Raw genomic sequence first — 25461 nt, 5'->3', positions numbered from 1 at the left:
TTTTAAGTTTATATTTAGATATTTTTATTGAAAATGATGTCTGATAATTATTTAATTACACTGTGGTTATTTTAATAGTTTTTAATTTTCTTAAATAGGAGGAACATCATATCTGATAAATCTCATTAAAAAACTACTAGTTTGAAAAACTAGTCTAAAACTAGACTTCTGTCTGTGATGATTAGACTACCATGACCTAGTGGTGGTGCTTTTTAATAGCAAGAAAAGAGAAAAATATCTCCTGTATTTTGAGTCAGAAAAGCAAGGTATTTTTTTCTCCTCCCAGAGCTAAGTATAGTCTTAATTTTAAAAACTTTCATTACAGGAAATATTCTTGTTATTTAAAAAATATAAAATTTGGGGTGCCTGGGTAGCTCAGACGGTTAATTAAGCCGTCTGCCTTCAGCTCAGGTCATGATCTCAGGTTCCTGGGATGGGGCTCCCAGCTCAGCAAGGAGTCTGCTTCTCCCTCTCCCTGGGCCTGTCTCCCCCCATCCCTTGTGTACTGTCTCTCTGAAATAAATAAAATCTTCAAAAAGAAAAATGTAAAATTTATAAAATATGGCTGGCACAGTATTTTGAAGAGAATAATGTCACATATTAAAGATATCCTAATTATAGTTAAAATGAAGAACATAAACAGGAGTCTGTTCTGATGATGTATAAATTTGAATTTACTTTTCTCATTAATAGGGTTAGGAATGGTCAGATTTTCATATTAGCTTTCATGTGCTTTTTAAACGCATTCTCTGTTGAATTAGAATAATCGAGTAAGCCTGACCTTGGTGCCTGGTTTTGTGGAGAAGTATGAAAGAGAAGTGTTGTTAAACCCCTTATCCTGGTGCATTTTGAAAATATGTGATATACTTGTTTTTGACCATCTTATATTTTATTATCTCAGTTTCTCTCACCTTCCTACCTCTTTCTTCCTAGCTGATTCCCTTTCAGCCTCATTCTTTATCTGTGAGGTTTTTTTTTTTTTCTCCAGAATTAACTGCTTACTCTATTATCAAAATGTATTTTTTACCTTGTTTGTGATCTCAAGTCACAGTTTAAGCAAAGTAAGCTTATCTGGTTAATTTAGACATGATTGGTAACTCTTTAACAGTTCCAGAACTACTTATATTATTAAAAGAGAATGCTTTCTAATGCAAATGATTTTGCAGTTATTGGATGTTTGTACATTCTAACATAGTTGGTAAAAAAGTTTTCTGGATTATATGTGGATGATGGGTAGTATTCTTTGGGCAGGAAAGCTAATGTTCTAAGTTTAAAAGTTTAAACTTTGCAGTTTAAAAGACGAGTTCTTAAATTGACAGCTGTTTAATGTGGTAGCAATTTGATCAAATATACTTCTCATCACAGAATATTTGTTATATACTAGGTGTGAAAACATTGATATTTAGCGTATTTATTAATCAGCATTAGATGGTTTGTGAACAGCTTTTTAATCTTTAAAGTAGTGAATTCTGCTTTGCAATTTAAAAATTTTGGTATAAAAAGAAAATCAAGGGTCCTTGTGCAAATGCTTCTTGGCTTTGGTTTTTTTTTTTTTTTTTAGTCTTTTTTTTTTTAAGATTTTATTTATTCATTTGAGACACAGAGATACAGAGAGAGAGAGAGAGCATGAGCAGGGAGAGAGGCAGAGGGAGAAAGAGAAGCAGGCTTCCCACTGAGCCAGGAGCCCGATGTGGGGCTCGATCCCAGGACCCTGGGATCATGACCCGAGCTGAAGGCAGACGCTTAACCATCTGAGCCACCCAGGCGCCCCTCTTGGCTTTGGTTTTGATCTTCTGTTCCTTTGTCTAATTAATCCTATAGTTTTTTCCTTACCATTTTTTTGTTTTAAAGATTTTATTTGTTTGAGAGAGAGAGAATGAGAGATAGTGAGCACGAGAGGGAAGAGGGTCAGAGGGAGAAGCAGACTCCCCGCTGAGCAGAGAGCCTGATGTGGGACTCGATCCCGGGACTCCAGGATCATGACCTGAGCCGAAGGCAGTCGCTTAACCAACTGAGCCACCCAGGCGCCCTTTCCTTACCATTTTTTTCCATTGGTAAGAAAAATGAATAATGAACTCTCATTTTGCTATCTCTTGATTTTTCTATCTCTTTAGGATGTTGACCAAAAGGAATTCTGATAAAAGAGTGTGAGCTGCATCTGCAGTTCTTACGGGATCTCAATGATGAGACAGTTTGGCTGACTTTTAGTGACCCTGGAGAGAGTAACTTGTTTTAAGGCCCTGTCCTGGCGTACCTTCCCTGTCCTAGTGATTGTTGTACCTGCCAGCCAGAGGAATTGAATTTCATAATTCCTTGGCACTGGGATTCCTGTTATTAGAGAATTGGGAAAGCCTAATTACCTAGAATTACTCAAATCATAGATGTAGGCATCCTCAGCCTACTGGTTGATCCCAGAAATACTTTCCCTATTCCAGGCTCTGTTCTTTCCCTAGTCTGTTGCTGGGATGGATTTGGTTCTCATAGATTATGATTTACTGGGTCATCTTGATAAAATTTTTTGGCTTTTTGGCTTAGGATTAAGTTCAGCTTGGGAGTGACAGAAAACTCCAAATAACAGTGGTATGAAGAAAAACGTATTTTGTTATATAGTAGTAGCTCAGAAGGTAACTGAGAGTTGGTGTGGAGCTTCACAGTGTAAGGGACCTAAGCTCCTTCTACCTTGTACTGTCATGTATGATCCCTAATTTCGGGTTCACCTCATAGTTTGAGATGGCTCCTCCAGCTATGAAGCTGGATTCTAGTCAGTAAAAGAGAAAAGAGTGGGAAGGTATGCCCCCTTCCTTTGTCCTGAAAGTTGCATGTACCATTTCTCCTTTCATTCCAGTGGCCATAACTTAGTGGCCATATCTGGCAGTAAGGTAGGTTGAAAAGTGTAGTCTTTATTTTGGGTGACCATATACTCAGCTAGAAGACAGAAATTCTGCATGAGGAAGGGTGGATGAACAGATACTGGGCAACATTTGGCCAGCCCTTGCAAGCACACGTTCTGTAGTTCACTCTGTGGAGAGGCTAAGATCAGGATCTTTTTCTTGGTAAGCCGACCTCAGCATACAGGTTATCCTGGGAGGTTTGAATACTTGGCTTGTTTTCAGAGTTGATTCTGCTTCACTCACCAAAGACTTTCCAAGGCTGTATATCTATTTTTTACCCCCAACTAATGGAACTTGGGTCCCAGTTCATAAAATTCCAGGTCTTGTTCATAGATCATGATTGCTCATTTCAAAAATTTTAGGAGAATTCTTCTGTTGTTTCACCCTGAAGGGATGGGTGTCAGAATTGCTGCTTGTATATCTGAGCCTTTATTTCATTACGATAATGGTGTCCAAACCTTTTTGACTGTACATGTTTATTAGACATTTTGGAGAGTTCATCAATATATTAATGTCCATTATATAACATGTAACAGATATTTTATTTTTTATAAAGATATTTTAAAATAAGCTATAGATAACATAAATGATATTTGCACTTTAAAAATTATAAATTGTACAATAACTTTTTTGGAGTGCAGTTTAATTATAGTTAATTATTTTTGAAAATTATATCTTGTCACTTTGATACAGTGTTTTATACATTTGGTTCCAAGTTGAGTTTATTTTGATCTTTATTTTAATGGCTCTCATGGATGAAAGCCATAACTCAAGAAAGATACATGTATTTAAATGGAAGAAATTTACTGTAGGCTCTATATAACAGATTATAATCCTAGGTTTTTGTTCCTATCTATCAGGTATACAAAGGCTTTTATTGCAACTAAACTGGGAACATTTCTGCCATCTTCACTGTGTCTGTTATTCTTTTAAACCAATAGGAAGTTTTTACCTTTTAAAATATTTATCATTTGAGCTCAGAACTCACTAAACCTTTTTATTTGGAAAAATTTTAAAGTGTCCAGATAAGAGGGGTGCCTGGGTGGCTCAGTCCATTAAGAGTTTGACTCTTGGTTTCTGCTCAGGTCCATGATCTCAGGATCCTGAGATGAGGCTCCGCACTTGGCAAAGAGTGGGCTTGAGATTCTTTCCCCCCTTCTCCTCCTCCTGTCTGCGCTCCCTTTCTTGCTCCCAAATAAATAAATAAATAAATAAATAAAATAAATAAATAAAATCTCAAGTGTCCAGATAAGAGTTTTTTGTAGGTGTCAGATTTCATTTTTAGTTACAAATCATGTAATAATGGAAGCATTTCTAAACTTCAGTTTTCTTAGCCCAAGTTTTTTTTTCTTTCTTTTGATTCTGGTATAGTTAACATACAGTGTTATATTAGTTTCAGGTGTTCAGTATAGTGATTCAGTAATTCCATACATCACCAGTGCTCATCATGACAAGTACACTCAATTCCCATCCCTATTTCACCCATTTCCCCTGCCCACCTTCCCTCTGGTAACCATCAGTCTGTCCTCTATAGTTAAGAGTCTGTTAGCCCAAGTTTCTTTTTGAAAAACAATTTCTTACTCATTACTAAAATTGTCACCTTTATCTAAAAAGGACAGATTAAGGGTGCTTATTTTTTCATGTGACCTATCCCTTACAGCTGCTTATAATAGAAAAGGCTTGTAACACTTGTCTCATTTATAAAACATTTATCTTATTTTAAAAAAATGTATAACTCACCCTTAAGTATAACACTTTCCTCCCTCCCTCCCTCCCTCCCTCCCTCCCTCCCTCTATCTCTCTATCTGAGAGAGCCAGAGAACGCAAGCAGAGGGAATAGAGGGAATGGCAGAAGGAGAGGGAGAAGCAGGCTCTGCACTGAGCAGGGAACCCGACACGGGACTCGATCCCAGGGTCCTGGGATCATGACCCAAGCCGAAGGCCAACTCTTAACCATCTGAGCCACCCAGGCGCCCCAAGTATAACACTTCTTAAGGACTTTGCTATGAATTAATGGAGAATCTTACTGTAGTATAAAGATTTTAATGGTCCTTTCCCATTTAATGAAACAACTTACTGTAAACAGTCCACCCTTTATAAAGGTTTTGTTTTTGTTTTTGTTTTTAAATATAAAAAGAACTGTGTTGATGACATCCTGTAACTGCAAAATGTTGAAGACAAACAAGTGGTTTAAGGGTGCCAACTCCACAACTTTATGGAATTCTCACTCTTCTCTTGGGGTATCTCTCTTTAGATTAGTTGTGACTGACAATTCAGCAAGGATACTAGTGTCAGTTTGATTAAATATCGGTGAAGTTTAATTTCTTTTTAGTTTTTAGATAACAGTAGGTAATATTACTTCATTCCTGGACAGAGATTGTGTGTACACGCCTTCAGTTCTATATACCTCCTTAAGAGACCATTTTGTTTAGTATATACTTGAAGTGTAATGGAAGTTGTTATAAGGGTATCTGTTGAAATGGTATTTTATTTACAGGCAGTACCTTTTTTTTTTTGGTATACCCAAATATCATGTTGTACATCTTAAATATGTACAATTTTATTTGTTAATCACACCTCAATAAAACTGGGGGAAAACCCCTAAAAATAAAATAGGAAAAAAAATCAGGATACACACTCAATTTAGTATGATCCTCATTATATACACATAGAAATAAAGGCTGACAAAACTCATCTACAAATACTAGCTAGAGGCAGTACCTTTTTAATGTATACTGACCATTTTTTCATATTTTTCTTTTTAAAGAGTTTTTGATAAATACCTGACAAAGTTTGACTTTTAAGCTTCGTAAAATGTAAATACATGTAACTCATTCTGGGTACTTACATTATCCTTGACTTAATCTTAGTTTCTTACTTATATTTTTCTTTTGCTTAGGTTTTTTTTTTTTTCTTTTTAAATATTAGCTTGTTTATCTTTTATAAGACCACTTTAAGTCTGTTTTGGAACAAAGTGGGCTATAAATCAAATGTATGCTGTTCAGATACCTGATTAAGGGTATATTTTATTTTGAGCTTCTCTTTTTTGTCTTTTTAAAGATTTTATTTTTAAGTAATCTCTGTACCCAACGTGGGGCTCAAACTTAGAACCTCGAGAATAAGAGTCACAATCTCTGCCTACCAGCTGAGCTAGCCAGGTGCCCCGAGCTTCTCTTTTTTTCTAAAAATTTAACTTTGTATTTTGAAAATTTAAAACATACTGAAACAGGAAGAATAGTACAGTATACACACATGGTGTATGTGCACCATCAGCACGATTCAACTATTAATGTTCTGCTCTGTTGGCTGCATCCATTTATCAGTGTACCGGATCATCTACCCACTCCTTCCATCTAATCAGTTTATAACTTCATCATGCATCTACAAAAAAAAAAAAAGGATTTCTACATGACAGTGTCATAAGCACACCTAAAAAATAGATAATTCCCTTAAATGTAATATTCTGTCCATATTCAAGTTTGCCATTTGTCCACAAAATATCATTTTCATTTGGTTTGTTCAAATCAAGATAAAATCAAGGGATTTAAGTGTTGTATTTAATACTGTTTCTGAAGCCTCCCACATTCTTTTCCAGTGATACTGGCTTTTTGAAGAAATAAGACCAAATATTTCTTAGGAATGCCCCAAGTTTTGGATTTTTAATATTGTTTCTTTGTGATGTTAGTTAGCTTTTTCTATTCCTTTTATTTCCTGCGAATTGGAAGTTAGGTTTAAAAGCGTGATTAGATTCAGGTTAAACATTTTGGCAAGATTCCTTCATAGGTGAAGCTTTGTAGTTAATATTATATAACATCAAGAAGTCTTAACAATGTTTCGTTTCGATGGTAAATTCAATTACTGGGTTTGGCAATAGCCAAAACTGTGCTTCCTAAATACTTGAGATAGCACGTAATCTGTAGAGATAGAACTTTGGCAACGTTAAAATATTAGTTCTTCAGTAGCGTTTCCTCTAATGGTTTTAGGCATCCATTGATGAGACTTGGTAGAATCATTTGAAGTAAAGTGGTGATTTTTTATAACTCAGTTAACACTGAAATTAAAAAATAAATTAAAAAAACCTGTCAACTCCAGTAAATTTAGAACACATAAGAGAATTATTACAACTTGGAAAACACAAGAAAAGAGCATAAAAATACCTGATAAACTTAAATATACCTAGGTAAAGATCTTGATTTAATGAGCAAAACATGAATTAATACTTTATGTATTTAGCCTTGAAGCAACAGTATATATAGTAAAACATATCTCATTCCATTTCATAATGTAGGTTTAGAAGTCAGTACACACTTTCTGTCATTTCACTAAGTCTCTCTGGGCTCTTATGAACAAACTGGACTGGGTGAGTCCTTATCAAGTTCATTTCAGTTAAGATTCTAATTCTAGAGCCCTCCCTAAGGAAAAGTTAATAGCAGACCTCAGTGAAAAACTACTTTAATAAAGTTTATCTTTGTCTGTGTTACACACACCTTTATTTACAAGCATGCACTCCCTTACTTTTATTTCGTGTATTTTTAACAATCTCATTTCCCTGAGCTTTAACAAAATATACTCAGTGCTTGAGAAAGATACACTAATAGTTCCAAAGACATTATTATTTAAAAAGGAAAAGTAAATCACTAAGAAAATTTTTTTTCCAAGTATATTTGTCTCAGGTCTAATTAACATAGGGAACAAAAGCCCTACCTACTACAACAGTACCTAAGGATATCACTAATATTGAATGATGTAATAATTTATTTCCTAATTCAGTCAACAGTTACTAAATTCATGTTCACTATATTGATTAAAAAAAAGGTTATGTAACATATTTTAGAAAATGACCCACCCAAAATAGTTTTTAAAAAAATCATTTGAAAACTACTCTTTCTTGGGGACTATCTTATATGGGATAATTACTTTCCTAAAACATCACATCGGTGTTTCTCTATTAAAGTCAATATTGGGGCGCCTGGGTGGCTCAGTTGGTTAAGCATCTGCTTTTCACGCTCAGGTCATGATCCTGAGGTCCTGGGATCAAGCCCTGTGGCGGGCTCCCTGCTCAGCAGGGGAGTCTGCTTCTCCCTCTCCCTTAACCCCTCCCCCCGCTTGTGCTCTCAAATAAGAAAATCTTTTTAAAAATATATTTTTAAAAAGCCAGTACTGCTTGTCCATTAGTCATGGTCATTTATTTGACAATTCTCCTGTGACCACAGTGTATCAAATTTGATTTAAAGCTTTTCTATCAATGTTAAACCTTAAACCTAGGAAAATTTTTCTGTCAAATCCTATCAACAGATTCGTTACCAAGATGACTTCTTTTTACACATTAGATGTACTTTTGTAAAGCTGCTTATCAGGAAATCTTTCAATAAATTGACTGGATTACACATGTAAAACAGGAAAATATGGTTCTAAGGCCAAAATTAATATTTAATCTCAGAATGAAAAAAGGAAATCAGTAGTACTTTAAGAAGCACTCTACCTCTGTAACAAAGCCAAAGTATGTAAATTTTCCCTATAAAAATGTATATAACTGGACATCAATACATACATTTAAAATATTCCATCTCACTGATTACAGCTGGGGCAATTTGAGCATATAAAACAAAAAGGACAATTTGAGCATCAACAACAAAAAAAGCGTAGGGGCGCCTGGGTGGCTCAGTGGGCTGAGTGTCTGCCTTCCACTCAGGTCATGATCCCAGGACCCTGGGATTGAGCCCTGCATCAGGCCCCCTGCTCAGCCAGGAGTCTGCTTCTCCCTCTCCCTCTGCCTGTGCGTGCTCTCTTGCTCTCTCTCTGTCAAATAAGTAAAATCTTAAAAAAAAAAAAAAAAAGTAACACAATTAATGTATTTTTTAAATCTGTGCACCAATTAGGACGACCTAAAAGGAAAGAGCCAAAAAAATAATCTGCCACCTCTGGCACTGGATGTGATCTGGAAACTGATAATCAAATGTTCATTCTTTCCCCTTAATCTGCCTCTTCAGGAGGAACTAGTTCAGAATAACCAGATAATAAGGGAAAACTTTTCTTTGCCAGAAGAATTTCAACAAATAAATGTAAAAGAAAAGATAGAATTAGAAAATCACCACTTTACTACAAATGATTCACCAAGTATCATCAATGGACGCATAAAACCATTAGAGGAAATGAGTTATATATAATTGGCATATAAAACTGTAAGGTATTTAGAGTGTATATCATGGTGATTTGATAACATGTATACTTTGTGAAAGGATTCCCCCATCTAGTTAATAATTATCACCTGATATATTCATGTTCATATTTTTTTTGTTAAGAACATTTCACTTCTCTTACTGAGTTTCAATTATGCAATAAAGTCGTATCAATTATAGACATCATGTTTTACATTAGATCCTCAGATCATATTCATTTTATAGCTGGAAGTTTGTACCCTTTACAAACCTCAGCGTCTTCCTATTTCCCCCACCCACTGGCATCCACATTTTTACACTCTGTTTCTATAAGTTTGACTTTTTTTTTGATTCCACATATAAGTGATACCATGTAGTATTTGTCTTTGTCTTTCTCTTGACTTATTTCACTTAGCATAGTACTCAGGGTCCATCCATGTAATCCCAGATGGTAGGATCTCCTTCTTTTCTCATGGCTGGATAATATTTCAGTGTGTGTGTGTATCTATCTGTCTGTCTCTATCTAGACACCACATCTTCATCCACTCATTGATGGACACTTCAGTTTCTGTATCTTGGCTATTGCGAATAATGCTGCAACATGGGAGTGCAGATATCTCTTTGATACCCTGTCTTCATTTGGTTTGGATATGTACCCAGAAGTGGGATTGCTGGATCATATGTTAGTTCTGTTTTTAGTATTTTGAGGAATTTCTGTACTGTTTTCCATAGTGCCTATGCCAGTTTACATTCACACCAACAGTGAACAAGCGTTCCCTTTTCTCCATATCCTCACTAACACTTGTTATTTTTTTGTCTTTTTGAAGATAGCCATTCTAACAGGTGTGAGGTGGTCTTTCATTATGGTTTTGATTTGCATTTCCCTGATGATTAGGGATGTTGATCGCCTTTTCATATACCTGTCTTATTTATTTGTATGTCGTCTTTGGAAAAATGTCTGTTCAGTTCCTCTGCCTGTTATTTCATTGGATTGTTTGTTTTTGCTATTTTGTGAGTTCTTTGTGTACTTTGGATATTAACCCCTTTTCAGATAAATGATACGCAGATATTTTCTCCCATTCTGTAGGTTGCTGTTTCATTTTGTTGATGGCTTTCTTTGCTGTGCAGAAACATTTTAGTTTAATGTAGTTCCCCTTATTTATTTTTGCTTTTGTTGCCTTAGTGTTTGGTGTCAAAAAAGGATTGCCAAGGCTTTTTTTTTTTTTAAGATTTTATTTGACAGAGACACAGCGAGAGAGGGAACACAAGAAGGGGGGAGTGGGAGAGGGAGAAGCAGGCTCCCCCGCCGAGCAGGGAACCCGATGAGGGGCTCGATCCCAGGACCCTGGGATCATGACCCAAGCCGAAGGCAGATGCTTAACGACTGAGCCACCCAGATGCCCTGGATTGCCAAGGCTTATATGAGGAACCTACCCTCTATATTTTCTTCTAGGAGTTTTATGATTTCATGTCTTATGCTCTGGTCTTTAATTCATTTTGAGTTGATTTTTATGTATGGGGTGAGATAGAGGTCCACTTCCATTCTTTTGCGTGTGGCTATCCAATTTTCCCAACACTATCTATGGAAGAGAATATCTTTTTTCCATTGTATATTCTTGGCTCTGTTGTCATAAATTAATTGACTATATATGCATGGGTTTATTTCTGGGCTCTCTATTCTGTTCCATAGATCTGTGTGTAGTTTTGTGCCCAGTACCATATTGTTTTGATTGCTATAGCTTTGTAATTAGTAGCTTGAAATCAGGGAGTGTGATTCCTCTAGCTTTGTTCTTTCTCAAGATGGCTTTGGTTATTTGGGGTCTTTTGTGATTCCATAGGAATTTTAGGATTGTTCTATTTCTGTGAAAAATGCCATTGGAATTTTGATAGGGATTGCATTGAATCTGTAGATTGCTTTGGGTAGTTTGGGAATTTTAACATTAATTCTTTTTTTTTTTTTGGAATTTTTTTTTAAAGATTTTGTTTATTTATTTATTTGAGAGAGAATGAGAGAGAGAGAGCACGAGAGGAAAGAGGGTCAGAGGGAGAAGCAGACTCCCCGCCGAGCAGGGAGCCCGATGTGGGACTCGATCCCGGGACTCCAGGATCATGACCTGAGCCGAAGGCAGTCGCTTAACCAACTGAGCCACCCAGGAATTTTTTTTTTCTTAAGTAGTCTCCATGCCCAGCATGGAGCCCAACACAGGGCTTGAACTCAGGACCCTGAGATCAAGAGTCTGACGCTTAACTGACTCAGCCACCCAGGCACCCCTAACATTAATTCTTCTAATCCATGATGGAACATCTGTCCATTTATTTGTGTCGTCTTCCTTTTTTTTTCATCAGTGTCCTACAGTTTTCAGTGTACAGATCTTTTACCCCATTCGTTAAACTTGTTCTTAAGTATCGTATTCTTTTTGAAGCCGTTGTAAGTGGAAATTTATGTCTTTAATCTCTATGTAATATACTTGGCCAAAGTTCCTTTTAGAGACTTTATCCGTTCTACTTTTTAGAGGATTTAGTTCCTGTGCATATATCCTGAAAAAAAGCTACCGGTTGTATCTTTTTGAGTGAGTAGGTTTTTGTTGTTGGTTGTTCCGTGGTGGGGTATTTCTGGTCTTTGTTTAGAAAACAACTGTTGGCATTCTTACTCTGAGTCCTGCAAGGGGTCAGAGTGCAAGGGGTCAGTCAGCACTACTATGATGAAGTAGAGGTGTTTTATTCTGTTTCTTTGCTTGCTATGGGTAATTTCCTGATTAGAGTCAAAGTTTAAGTTCAGATCTCTTGAGATGGAAACTTGGGAACAATAACATTTTTGTATACTTTCATGCAGTTCATTCAGACTGTGCTTAAGGGTGAACACTATGTTCAGGTGTGTTCTTGGAATTAGGGATATATCAGAAGGCATAATGACAAATTCCTGCACTCATGGAGTTTACATTTTATTTTACATTGTTTATAATGTCATTAAAAATCTTTTCTTGGGGGACACCTGGGTGGCTCAGTCATTTAAGCGTCTGCCTTCGGCTTAGGTCATGATCCCAGGGTCCTGGGATCGAGTTCTGCATCGGGCTCCCCACTCCGTGGGAAGCCTGTACTCCCTCTCCCACTCCCTCTGCTTGTGTTCCCTCTCTCACTGTGTCTCTGTTAAAAAATAAATAAAATCTTAAAAAAAAAAGTCTTTCCTTGGGCTGTTACAGATTAGAGATATTAATTAAGTCTTTACTGAAAAATATGTAATCTTCTGCGAACTTTTTTCTTGGCCTCATTTGCCTTTGGTTTTCTCTTGTATTTGAGTGAAAGTGAACCAAGTGTTACAGAACAAAGTGCATAACTGGGTTCTGATTCACTGAAATGGGAAACTCAGTTAATACTGGTAAGATCCATATTACAAGATGGTTATATCACATTTTTTTCAAACGATTTTTGTTTTATGGAATCATTCTCATTAAATAGCATTCCAGACTTCAGGAGCTTATGGCATAGTCCACAGTGTGAAGTATAATGATTTGTTCTGGCATAAAAATGGTTGGTACTGTTTGTTCATTTAACACGTATTTATTGCATATGCATCAGGTACCAGACTGTTTTCAATGCTGGAGGGTACAGTTTTGTTTGAGACAAATAAAGCCCGTCCTCATGGAGCTTACAAAAAGTGTAAGGCAATAGAAAATGTCTGGTTGTTTGGTGCTGGAGGCCATGGTTTATTTGAGTTGGGCTGGTCAGAGGAGGTCTCTGTGGAGGTGACATTAAAATAGCAGCATTCTTAGAGACTTGTAGTGGCCAGCCTTTGAAGATCCTGGGTTCCTGGGTAAGTGAAGTACATTCCATGTAGAGAAATAGCAAGTGAAAAGTATGCATTAATTTAAGTGGTGATTAGTCAGTCCTTTTGTCAAATTAAAGTAATCCACTGTTAATAAATAGCTCTACTGTCCCCTTGGATTGTGATTACATGATTACATTCATACTTAATTTTTCACCCAGGTGACTCTATAATTGGTAGAATATGTAAATGAATAATGAAACACAGATTTCCCCATGTGCTGTCCCACCAAACAAGAAAAAAACTAAGAAATAAAAAATGAAATTTAGATAACCAGAAGCAATCCCTAAGCAACTAAGTACTCCCCAGTATTCCCTAAACACTTAACGCTTATATTAACAGTGTTTACCTGGTCACTATAACTTTTTTCCAGAGTTAGCTAGTGGGTGACCAAGTGCTTTCTTCTCTGCGCTTGTTTTTAGAAGCATGGGATGGAGCTAATCCATGTGAAAATTTGTTACGTGCATTTTTTCCCCGCAAAGATTTTATTTATTTGTCGTGGAGAGAGAGCGTGCGTGTGCGCGAGCAGGCACAAGCAGGGGGAGCAGCAGACACAGGGAGAAGCAGGCTCCCCGCTGAGCAAGGAGCCTGATGCGGTACTTGATCCCAGGACCCTGGGATCATGACCTGAGCCCCAGGCAGACGCTTAACCGATTGAGCCACCCAGGCACCCCTGTCAAATTCTTTACAATTGAATTTTATTGTTATCATACATCATGGTTTGGAAGTTCATTTTGTATACATTTGTATATTTGTCATATATTTGTATTACCCTATTCTTTTGCTCTTTGCTTACAGCAGAATTCCTGGAAAGAATTATCTATGCTATCTCCAGTATCTTTCCTCCAAATTCTGATTTTACCCCACATACTCCCCTGGATTATAGTTACTGTCACTCTACCAAGGCCATTTTTCTTTTCAAGGCCATTTTTCTTTTCTTCTATCAGTGGTATTCAACTCAGCGGATCTCTGCCTTTTGAAATGATCTGTTCACTTGATTGGTTTATAACTCTCTTCCTTATTCTTTCGACTTCCTGTCCTCTCTCTCTCAGTTTCTTTTGGTACTCCTCTTCATTTTCCTGACCTCTAAACATTGGCGTATCTCAGGGTTCAGATTTAAGGTATCTTCTCTCTTTCTACTTACTGTTGTGCTGATTTTATCCAATTTTATAACTTAAAAAACTCTTCGTGGGGCAGCTGGCTTGCTCAGTTTTGGTAGAGCATGTGACTCTTGAACTCAGGGTTGTAAGTTCGAGCCCCATGTTGTGTGTAGAGATTACTTAAAATCTTAAAAAAAATACTCTTTATAATTAAGCTCATATAAATACCTGTATCTATCTATCTATCTATCTATCTATATCTTTAGTCTCAACTTCTTAACTTCTTGTCTAAAGTTGGGTGTCTGTTGGGCATCTTAGGCTTAATGTCTAAAACTGAACTATCAGTGCCTTCTTTCCCACCCCCCACTTCCCCTAGTACCACTTCTTCCTATAGTCTTTCCCATCTCTATAAATGGCAACTCCTTCTTTTGAATTGCTTGGCAAAAAACTTTGAAGTCATTATTTACCTATCCTTTTCTTTCACATTTTCATATTCAGTTGGTCAGCAGATATTGTTGGCTTTATTTTTAGGATATATCCAGAATCTGACTACTTGTACTCATTTTCTTCACTACCGCTGTGGTTTTAGCCATTGCCATCTCTCACCTGGATTATCCCATTAGCCTGTAAGAGGAAAGCCTATAAGCTTTCCAGCTTCTGCCCTTGGGGATTTGTTAACAGTCTGTTCTGAAAAGAGCACCACCATAAGTAATCCTTTACAAAGTTAGGTCATATCACCCTTGTGTTCACAGTGCTCTGGTAACTTTCTATTTCACACAGAGAAAAAAACTAAAGTCCTTGTAGCCTAGACCCTTCTTAGTTTCCCCTGATACTTCTGCAGTTTTATCTGTTATTCTCCCCCTCACTTTCCCTAATCTAGCCACACAGACCTGCCCCTGAATCTGTTCTGACATCCTAGGCATGTTCCTTCTTCAGAGTCTAGGTATTTGAATATGCTTCTAGATAGCTGTTGCCTCAACTTGCTCAGGATTTTGCTGCACAGTCATGTCAGCATTGTCATCCCCAGACCCCTTCTAGACTATACAGTATCTTTTGGGGAATTAGAAAAAGTCATCCTTTACTCCTGTGCACTTCTAGGAGAGCAGACAGAGGCCTGGATGTCAGTCTTCACTTTTCCTTTGGGCCCGAAGCTGTTGTGCAGTAAACAACCAGTACAACAAACAACGAGTACAAGTATCCCTGGCTTTCCCTGGCTATTCTGTTTAAAATTACAAACCATACTTTGTTCCCCTCTCACACTCTGTATTACTTTTTCCTTTTAAGTGTTAAGACTTACCATCTAACATCTCACCCTCATTAAAATGAAGCTGAAGCTTCATGGAAACAGTTTTTAAAAATTTCTTATTTTTTTTTAAAGATTTTATTTATTTATTTGACAAAGAGAGCACAAGCAGGGGGAGCGGCAGGCAGAGGGAGAGGGAGAAGCAGGCCCCCGGCTGAGCAAGAGCCTGATGCAGGACTTGATCCCAGGACCCTGGGGTCATGACCTGAGCCGAAGGCAGACGCTTAACCAGTGAGCAACCCAGGTGCCCTAAAAATTTTGTATTTTATGGAAAACATCAAACAAAGCAGTGAGAATAGTGTAATGAACCTACGTGTACCTGTTACTTAACTTAAACAGTTAGTAGTTGGTTTTATTTCATTTATACCCTACTCACTTCTCCTTACCTACCTCCCACCACAAGATTATTTGAAGCACAGCCCAGAAGTCATATAATTTCATCTGTAAGTATTTCAGCATGTATCTTTAAAATATAAGAATTCTTGGGGTACCTGGGTGGCTCAGTTGGTTAAGCATCTGCCTTTGGCTCAGGTCGTGATCCTGGGGTATTGGGATCAAGCCCCATATCGTGTTCCCTGCTCAGTGCGGAGTCTGCCCCCCCCCCCCCCGCCGACTTGTGCTCTCTCTCTCTCTTTCTCAGATACATAAAATCTTAAAAATAAATAAATAAAATAAGAGAATTCTTTATTTAAAAAAGCCAAAATGATATTATCCAGTCTAAAACATTTAAAGATAGTTCTTAATATTTTCAAGTGTGCAGTCTGTCAGCTTTCAGTTTTAACCCAGTTCCCTAAATTTTTTTTAAGTTTGAATTGGAATTGAAATAAGTTCAATATATTCATCTGGTTAGTATGTAAGTATGTATCAGTCTATATAAGTCCCCCCAACCTCCTTTCTTGGTACTTATTTATTGAAGAAACCAGGTCATTTCATCTTAAATATTCTGTATCATTGGTATCTAGAATAATTGAGGCCAACATGTGATATATAGTAGTACTCAGTAAATGTTTTTAAAGGAGTTAACTGAAAGGTAAGTAATTTATAGTATTCTAGGATGGAATTAAAATGTTAAATTTTTAGGGAATGATTACCATCTCACTTTTACATTAGCTTGATAGAATGATCTTGGCAATAAGAGAAATTATTTAAAAAAATAAGAGAAATTATTTAGACAGTTGAGAAGGGGTCAGATACAGGGCACTTAGGGCTACAGAAAGTTATTTGAAAAAATCTACCAAGATATATTAATAATTGCTACCATTTAAGATCTTATTATTTGCATACCAAGCACAGTATTAGAAGTTATATATTAGTCAATTCAGTTTTCACAGCAGCCTTTCAATGAAGGGTTCAGTGTCTTCCTTTTCCCTGTGAGGTTATTGGAGTTAGTTGGGGAAGTGGAGAAGTGGTTCCTGGGCATTAATGTTTTTCTTAACAAACTTTATAAAACTAGAGACAACTCTTTAAAACCATATGCATGTATAACTTTGATAAAAAAGAAAAATAATAAAGAGGCATCAATAATACTGCTTACTTCTACATAGAAAACCTTTGTTCAGTGTGTATCTTTCTAGTTTCTTTTTCTAGAACTATTTTTTGTGAAATGGATTAGCAAATGTGAAAAAGAAGAAAGGGAAAAATCTCTGAAATAACTATTAGGAAAAATCTCTGAAATAACTATTATTAGTTTTTTGGTGTATGTTTTTTGGGGTTTGTGTGTCTGAATATAAAGCTTGGAAGACAGTTGTACCACATGCGGTTCTTTCCCTCATATAATGCCTGTTTGGCATATTGAAGACTGAAGATCTGTAGTGAAAAAACTGTTCTAATTTGCTTTAACTCAGTGTCTTTCTTTTATACTTATTTGATGGAAAATCCCCTTTCCAAGACAAAGTGATAAGTTTTACCCAAAGTATGAAGTTGAGTTTGGCAAAAGTTGAAGTATTTGTGCACAATTAAATATAAAACTTTATAAATTTGTTAAATTACAGCAGAAGGATGGATAATTTGATAGTATTGGAGTAACTGAAGATAACATTCTGAAGAAAAATTAGCTTAGATTGACACCAAATAATACTAAAATAAGGTAAACAAGGGAAAATACTTGTGTCAGATAGGTAACATAGATATTACATAAAATATTCATATACAAAAAAAATATTCGTGTACATTGGAGAGAAAAACACCTTAACACCTGAGTGGGGGAGTAGGCAGAGCTAAAGAAATACAAAAAGTCAGTATACACATCTGAAGTGTTCAAGGTATTTTAGTAACTGTTTCTTTTAAAAATCTGAAACTCAATGCCAGTGAGTTCTTACTAACACGCTCTCTGCACAGTAATTCTTTATAATCTTTATGGAAAGACATGATGAGATATATAAAATAATAAAATATGTATATTTTCATTCTTTGACTCAGTATATTTTCATTCTTTGACTCTTTGACTATGTTTTAAAGTTTATTGTAGAGAAGGAATTGAAGAGGAAAAAAAAGATACGTGTGCATAGTAGCAATATTTATATTTTCAAATTAGGAACATTTAATATCTAAAAGGATAAATTCACCCAAAATGGTTTATTTTATGTAACATACAACTTGATATATATCATGCCACAGCTTCTTCTAGGAATGAATGGATGAATCATCCATAAAGGAAAGAACTCTCACTGAAGGGAGTTTAAGTAGAGGCTGGGTGGTATTCTACAATATTGGAGGAGAAAGTTGTGGTGCCTCTCTTAGGAGGATATTACCATATAATTTCTTTTTCTACTTCAAACACAAGTCCTGTAAATAGATACCTAACCTTTATTGGAACGCTGCAACATCATGCTCGTTAGGTTTATCTCAAGTCTGATACTTAATGCCAACTTTTATAACAGAAAATAATTGTAGTTGAGGAAATAAAAGCAGTTTAGTTTGGCCTTTGTACTGCCAGTGTGAATTAAGGCATGTCAAATGTGAAGAATTTCCTACTGTACTTGTGGTTTTTTCCCTTTTATATGGTATTAAAGTGATTTAAACTAATCCTAGTTGTTGAGAAATTCAGTAAGTTTAACTCCAAATCATTTGGTTTTATTTTCTTTATCTCATTTACCTCCTCTTCCCAAAAAGATAGATTGGAAATAGTCTGGAATAAAGTAATATTAGTGTCAGGAGGACGTCACATAGACTTGACTGGCGCCAGAACTCAGCAGATTTAATTAGGCCCATTTGTGGATAGGGATGGGTGGGAGGAATTTTAATGTGATCTAAACTCAAGCTCAAGGATTTCTGAGTATGATGATAGATTTTATGCCAAAATTTCAAAATGAGAGTGACATCTAATTCTGGAATCTGGGAGGGAGGAAAAAGTGTATTGTTTTTTTCTGTATGCCATGACCATACACTTGTCTCCTAGAGAATCTGGACCATTGCATTCTTTTGGTAACTCAAAGTTCCCATTTTAGTGAATTTAAAAAGTTGGATATCAAATATTGAATCTTGGTTAGCCTTGTGGCAGAAGGAGGGGGAGGGGGAGATGTGGGAGGTCCCTGAGAATAGGCAGGGTTCTGAAAAGAGCCCAGATTCTCCTTTACTTCTGTTCATTTTCTTAGCAGAACCAGTTGGATTAAACTCTTTAAAACACAAAAACCTATTTGGGAAGGTTTTGCCCCAGAGTATTCATTCTGCACTGTGAATTACTGCAATCAGATGAATAGATTAGAAGAAAGAAGTTTCAGATACTTTTCAAAATTTGATTTGTTCTAGGAGGAGTTGAGGAAAAGCAGTGAGGGAGAAGGAATACATAATTATTGATGGTGGGTACATGGAGGCGGGGAGACTGAAACAGAAGTTAACAGGAAATGTAGGGCTTTCTAAGTGCCAGATACTGTTCCAAGCCTTTTAAACATAATAGTTTAATCATCACAGTAGCTCTCTGACCCACTAGTATTTTCTCCATTTTATTGAAGAATTTGAGGCACAGAGAAGTTAAGTAGGTGCTTTACTTGTTGGGGGCCTTGTTCAGATGAGAGCACAGGAAATGTTAGGAGACCATGTAGAGCTTGATTTAATATAAAGATGGGCTTTTTGAGGTGAAGGAAATGTATGTGTTGCCAGATAGAGCAGGAGTACAAAAAAAGGCTTCATTCTTGGTAATCTCAACTCTGAGAGATATCTCAAATGAAGTTTTAGGTATTCTAATTGTAGGTTGTTGACCTAGGAGGTTTTTGTATGATAGTGGGACCTCAAAGCATCACTTATCTTCAGAGTTATTTACCAACACAAACATGCTGGGATCTTTGTTGATTTCCCTTCTTTCCCTTTCCTCTCTCTACCTCCTGTCCCCCACCACTTTTTTTTTTTTTTTTTTTTTGGGCCACATTCTCTCTCCCTTCCCATTCCCATTCCCTCATCTCTCTTTTGGTAAAGGTGATTCTTCCTGACCTCCTTCCATTTCCCCTTTCCCATTTGTCACTTATACAGAAAAATTATCTTTTGTCCCTTTAACTTCCTTTAGTTGGTTGTCCACCTTTCTGTCTTTTACCATTAAACTTCTTTAAAAATAAAAGAGACTGCAGTTGTCATTCTTTACTCACTTTTTAACTTCTTGTCATCTGATCCTGCTTCTGTGTGTCAAATAGTGAATTTTTCTCCATTGTTTTCTCTTTTGCATTAACCTTCCTTATCCCTACTTCATTGAAATTCTCCTTAGCCTTTTTATGTGTGTGTGATGTTGTATTATCTTGATTCTTCTTTTGCCTGCTCTTTTTCTTTGTATCATCAGTATATCCAAAAAGTGAAGTCAGCGCCTCACTTCGGAATTTGTTCTTTCCAACTTCTCTCTTGGTTAGTGAAAACATGTTCTCTCACTCATCAACATTAAATTTTCCTGACCCCTTCTTTTCCCTAGGTCTTTTGCTCAGCAGATATTTCTGGAGTGCTTCCTGTATTATAGGTTATTATTCTAGGTTCTGGAGTTTCAGCAACGAATAAAGAGATAGAGTTCTGACTTGAAGAGCGTACATTCTAGTGGAGAAGATAATTAATAAACATATTTCATCAGGTATTGTGAAAAATGTTTTAAAGAATGAAGTACACTAAGCATCAGTAGGCAGTGATGGGAGTATGTGCTGTTCTGGATAAGATTGTTATGAAGAGTTTCTCTGAGAAGGTGATATTTGGATATAACTTGAAGAGAGTGAGCCACATGGAAATGTGGGAGAAAAGCACCCAGGCAGAGGGAATAGCAAGTACAAAGACCATGAGATAATTTTAGGCTTTCCTGTGTCAGGAAAGGCCAGTGTGACTGGAGTAGAGTGAGTCATAGATTGGTAGGTGAGATGTCAGAGAAGTTGGCCCTGGCTAGGGTTTTGGACTTAAATCTAAGTGCGGTGGTAAGAGTTTGGAGGGTCTTAAACAGAAGAATGGTAACAAGATAGGACTTTACATTTTAGAAGGATCACAGTGATGACTGTGTGGGGAGTAAACTGTGTATGTGTGTGTAGGGGGTGTGTCAGAAGAACTTGGGATGCTGTTATGGTATAATTTTGGTAAGAGGTGGTGGTAATTTGGAGTAGAATGTCAGCTGTGGAGGTGGTAAATGGTCAGATGAATGATAGGTTTTATTTATTTTTTTATTTACTTTTTTTAAAGATTTATCTTATTTTTATTTTTTAAAACAAGATTTTATTTATTTGACAGAGAGAGAGAGCACAAGCAGGGGGGGCGGGAGAGGGAGACTTGATCCTAGGACCGTGGGATCATGACCTGAGCTGAAGGCAGGTGCTTCACCAACTGAGCCCCACCCAGGCACCCCAAGATTTATTTATTTTAGAGGATAAAGAGTGTGTGTGCACGAGCTGGGGGGAAGGGGAAAGGAAGAGAGAGAATCCTCAAGCAGAGCCAAGGAAGGGCTCCATCCCAGGACCCTGAGATCATGACCTGAGCCGAAATCAAGAGCTGGCCTGCTTAACTGACTGAGCCACCCAGGTACCCCGAGTGTTTTATAGAACTAGCAGGATATGCTGATCACTTGAATGTGGTATATGAGGAGAGAGGGGCTAAAGATAGTTCTAGAGTTTTAGGTTTGAACAGCTGGGTGAATGGAGGTTCCATTACCAGGAATACTTTAGGAGGGACAGTTTTATTGAGGAATGGGTAGAAGCAGTGTTTATTTTCAGTGTGTTAAGCTTGAGATACCTGTTAGACCTAGTGGAGATGTCAAATTGTACTCTTCCAGAGGTCAAATGTAAGCTTGGGGCTGGAGAAGATAATTTTGGGAGTCATCCAAGTATAGGTGTGCTGGATGAGATCACTTAGGGAGGTTTGAGTGTAGATAAAGAAGAGAGATAGAAGGACTGAACCCTTAAGTTCTCCAGTGTGGAGACCTCTGCAAGAAGAGGAAGTTCTATCAAAAGATAACTGAAAAATAGCTAGAGAGATAGGAAGATATGTGATGTTCAAAAGCTAAGTGAGGAGAAAGGGATTCAGGAAGGGAGAGATGGGTCAGCTATGTCGGGAGGAAAGGGAGTAAGATAAAAACCTAATAATTGACCTTTGGATTTGGCTTGCTAAATCCCATTGATTTTTGCTTTGCAATATAGCCCTAAAATCTAGAACATACCTTTTCACTCCCTGCCAACAAACACTATTAATCAGGCTTTAATTGCCCTTCTCCTGGACTATTTTCATACTCTTTTGACTTTTTCTTTTTTCTCCTGATTACAATACAAAATACATTGTGATTGTAAAAAAAGTTGGAAAACACAGAGACAGTATAACAATGATGTAAAAAACTTAAATTCCTTATCTGCCTTACCACTAGAGATAATCACTGATAACACTGCAGTGCTTTTTTCCCCCTATTTCTATCTATGCATATTTGTAATGCATATATTGTATATATACTTTTATATAAAATTGGAATGAAAAGTAGTCTTAAATTTTACTTTTTTAAATGAATATTAAAATTTTTTGAGAATGTGTGTGAATGTGTGACAGCATAAGTATTTCATCATGGTGAAATAGCCTTCTAAATGAACTTTCCACCCATTTATCCCCTAATTATATCTTAAGTGAGTCCTGATGAATTTTCCTGAAGTGATATTCTTTAAGCTTTTAGTGCGTAGGATAGTGATTGAAGCATAGACTATTTTTGAGAGTAATACATGCATATAGCAGGAAATCTGGAAAACAGGAAAGTATATTATCTTTTATAGAATAACTTATAATTTTCATCTATTTCCTGCTAATCTTTTTTCTGTTTGTCTAAATGTACATACACATGCATTTTGTTTTTTACTAACAAAGATCACACTGTGTTTTCTAGCCAGCCTTTTTCCCATAATTTATTCTATTTATAATTTATTGGTCAAAGTATATAAGCAGTTTCATTATTCTGTTTGTTGTCAAAGTGCTCTTCAAAAAGATTGTACCATTTGAAAGTATATTTATAAAGAATTTTGTTCTCTTTAAATTTTAGGATAGACCACTATCTTGTTGAGCTCTTTTAATTGAAGTTCTTCTTGGATACAAAGATGAGGACTAGATAACTTCTTGAGGTTCCTTCTAACCCCTAGGATGAAGATAATAACTAACATTTGTATAGTGCTCTAAAGTTTACAAAGTGAGTTCTCATACATCATCTCACTTGATCCTCACAACAGCCCTGTGAGGTAGGTAGGACAGGTATTGTTATTCTCATTTTAGAGATAAACTGAAAGAGAGGTTAAGTGACTTGGTCAAGTTTTATTTAAGTGTTTTAGCTGGGATTTGAATCCAAGCCTTCTGATCTAAATAATCACATTCTTTTTACAAGATTTCATACAGCTGCACATTTAGAATTGCTATATGTCAGCTAGTGAAGTGAAATAAATTTGTTATATACAGAAATAAACCCAATGACAATATAAATACAGTGTTTATATTTTCTTCAATGTCCCCCAGTCCTTTTCTATATCTCCCCCTCCCCATTAAATGAAATGCTCTCTCTTTTGACTAGAAGATAATTTAATTATATAGCTATACACCTACCATTTTACCTGGCATTTGGGAGAGGGGGATGTTATGTTTTTCATTTCTCTCTGTGTATATTTTTTTTGCTACCACTTAAAGGTGTACCTATATTACTTTCTACACATGTAGTATAAAGTCTTTAATAGAGTTATACTTCGAACTAGAATCTTTTGGGTCTAGCATGAACTTAGAATCACAAGGTTTTCAGGGTATTAAAATTTTGTACTACTTTAACTAAAATTGGGATAATTGAGTATTTCAGGTATAGTTGCTTATGATGTTCACAGAGGTACAGTGAATAATAAGTGAGAGTGACAGTGGAGGTCAAATCAAGAACAATTACAGCTAGTCTACTCTTTGATTAGTTACCTCATAAGGTAAAAGTTTGTAAAGCTGAATTGGGAGCTTGGTAGTGGCAATATCACATAATAGAAGTAGACCTAGATTTTCAAGACTGTGTAGTATAGTATTGCATTAAAATGTCTCACAATGTTTTCTGTAACTGCCTTTAAATACTTAAGGTAGTCAGTATTTTTAAAAATTAATTTTCTTGTTGTTTTTGTTTTTTCTCTAGTTGTTGGTCTTGACGATATTATGGATGAAGGAGTTGTTAAAGAAAGTGGCAATGATACCATTGATGAAGAAGAACTGATTTTACCTAACAGGAATTTGAGGGACAAAGTAGAAGAAAATTCAGTGAGATCACCAAGAAAATCACCTCGTTTAATGGCACAAGGTAATCCTTCCAGAGAGGTTGAGCTAGAAAATCAAAGGTACAGGGACAGATGTGATAGTTCGTAAACTTGCTAAGCAGAGACTGTATTTTCATGATGTTTGCTAGTCTGAGCATTTTGATTATAATTTTGAGGTTATATCAATTTGTTGGTATAATTTTTAAAAATTTTTGTTGAAATTATATATTTACAAAATTTGAAGGGTTCACTAATTCTTTAAGTTTCTAATGCCTATTTTCCTTTCCCCAGAGGAAATCATTATTAACTTTCCCAGCTGTTTTTACTAATTTTTTTTGGTATTTATTTCCATGTCTCTTAAGTAACATATGTATATTGCTACTTTTTGATTATTCTGATGTGTAGGTATTTATTGATTTCCCACTCTAGATGATGAACTTAGTGTTTGTCTTCTTGTCCTCATCTCAGAAAAGTATATTTTCTCATCCTTCTAATAAGTAATTTTGTTAGATCAGTAATAATTATTTATGTTATTGTGACTCTGTGCTGTTCGAGATGATTGATTTAATAAACTAAGGGTACTTTTCCTATACAACTTTTTGTCTTTCTGATTTAATAATTGTTTTTGTTCATTTGCTTATAGTTTTGTACATTTGTACACACAGTTTTCTGTGTACATTATCAGTAATAACACCTCAGCTACTCTGGTAGTTGTCTAAATCTTTCCTAAAAATACGTGTGCATATCAGATACTCTGTCATTTTCATTTTATTGAAGTCTCTTGGAGCTTTCTGATCTGCTTCCATGTGTACTGGTTTGTTAGCCCTGTATAAGCGTGATGCATAGCTATTATCCAGGGATTTCCCTTTACTATTCTTCTGACGATTCTGTTTGGTGGTGTAGTTCTTATTTCCTTTTTTTTTTTTTTTTTTTTTTTGGCTTAACTCCTTCATTTTGGTGACACTTCTTCTAGTAGTTTGCCATGAAAAAGGAACATGGAGATATGTTATTTTAAAACTGTGTGTCTGCAAATGTATTTAATCTGGTATAATGTTGGAATTACAGTCTGGTTGAACATAGAATTCAAGGTTGGACATAATTTTCCCTCAGAAATTTAATAGTGCTCCTCTATTTTCTTCTAACTTAAGTGTTGTTGAGAAGTTTATTCTGATTCCTTTTTTTTCTTTTTTGATGTTATTTACTTTCTTCTGGAAGTTTGTGGAATCTTCCTCTTCAGCTCGAGTATTTTGATATTTCTGGTAATGTATCTTGGTGTAAGTGTATTTTAAGTATTGAGCTCTGGATACTCCATAGGTCCTTTTAGTCTGAAAAGTATCAATTCTGGGAAAATTTTTTGTATTATCTCATTGGTAATTCCTCTCTTTTTTTTTCTCAGCTCTTGCTTTCTGGAACTCATTATTCAAGTGTTAGGTAGGAAGGACTGGCCCTTCCATTTTCTTTATATTGCCTACTTTGTACCTCTATGTCTTTTTCCTCTA

At 36.1% G+C, this 25461-nt stretch overlaps 1 protein-coding gene across 8 annotated transcripts in view; it reads left to right on the top strand.

Annotated features, from left to right (window-relative positions):
- Positions 1 to 25461, top strand: part of PHF3 (PHD finger protein 3) — an 86014-nt gene that overhangs the window by 21942 nt on the left and 38611 nt on the right. For 6 of the 8 annotated variants that reach the window (XM_027601315.1, XM_027601313.1, XM_027601312.1 and 3 more), the window contains one exon: positions 23845 to 24006. In XM_027601315.1, the coding sequence (XP_027457116.1) occupies positions 23865 to 24006 (142 nt within the window). In that variant the 5' untranslated portion in view covers positions 23845 to 23864. Of the gene's footprint in view, positions 1 to 22834; positions 22931 to 23844; positions 24007 to 25461 lie in introns of those variants that run through there. The other 2 variants (XM_027601314.1, XM_035728458.1) reach the window with 2 other exon arrangements.

Source organism: Zalophus californianus, chromosome 7 (genome assembly GCF_009762305.2).
Source record: "Zalophus californianus isolate mZalCal1 chromosome 7, mZalCal1.pri.v2, whole genome shotgun sequence".
NCBI classification, from domain to species: Eukaryota; Metazoa; Chordata; class Mammalia; order Carnivora; family Otariidae; genus Zalophus; species Zalophus californianus.
The sequence above is the reverse complement of the archived record's forward strand: the minus strand, read 5'-3'. Positions and strand labels throughout refer to the sequence as shown.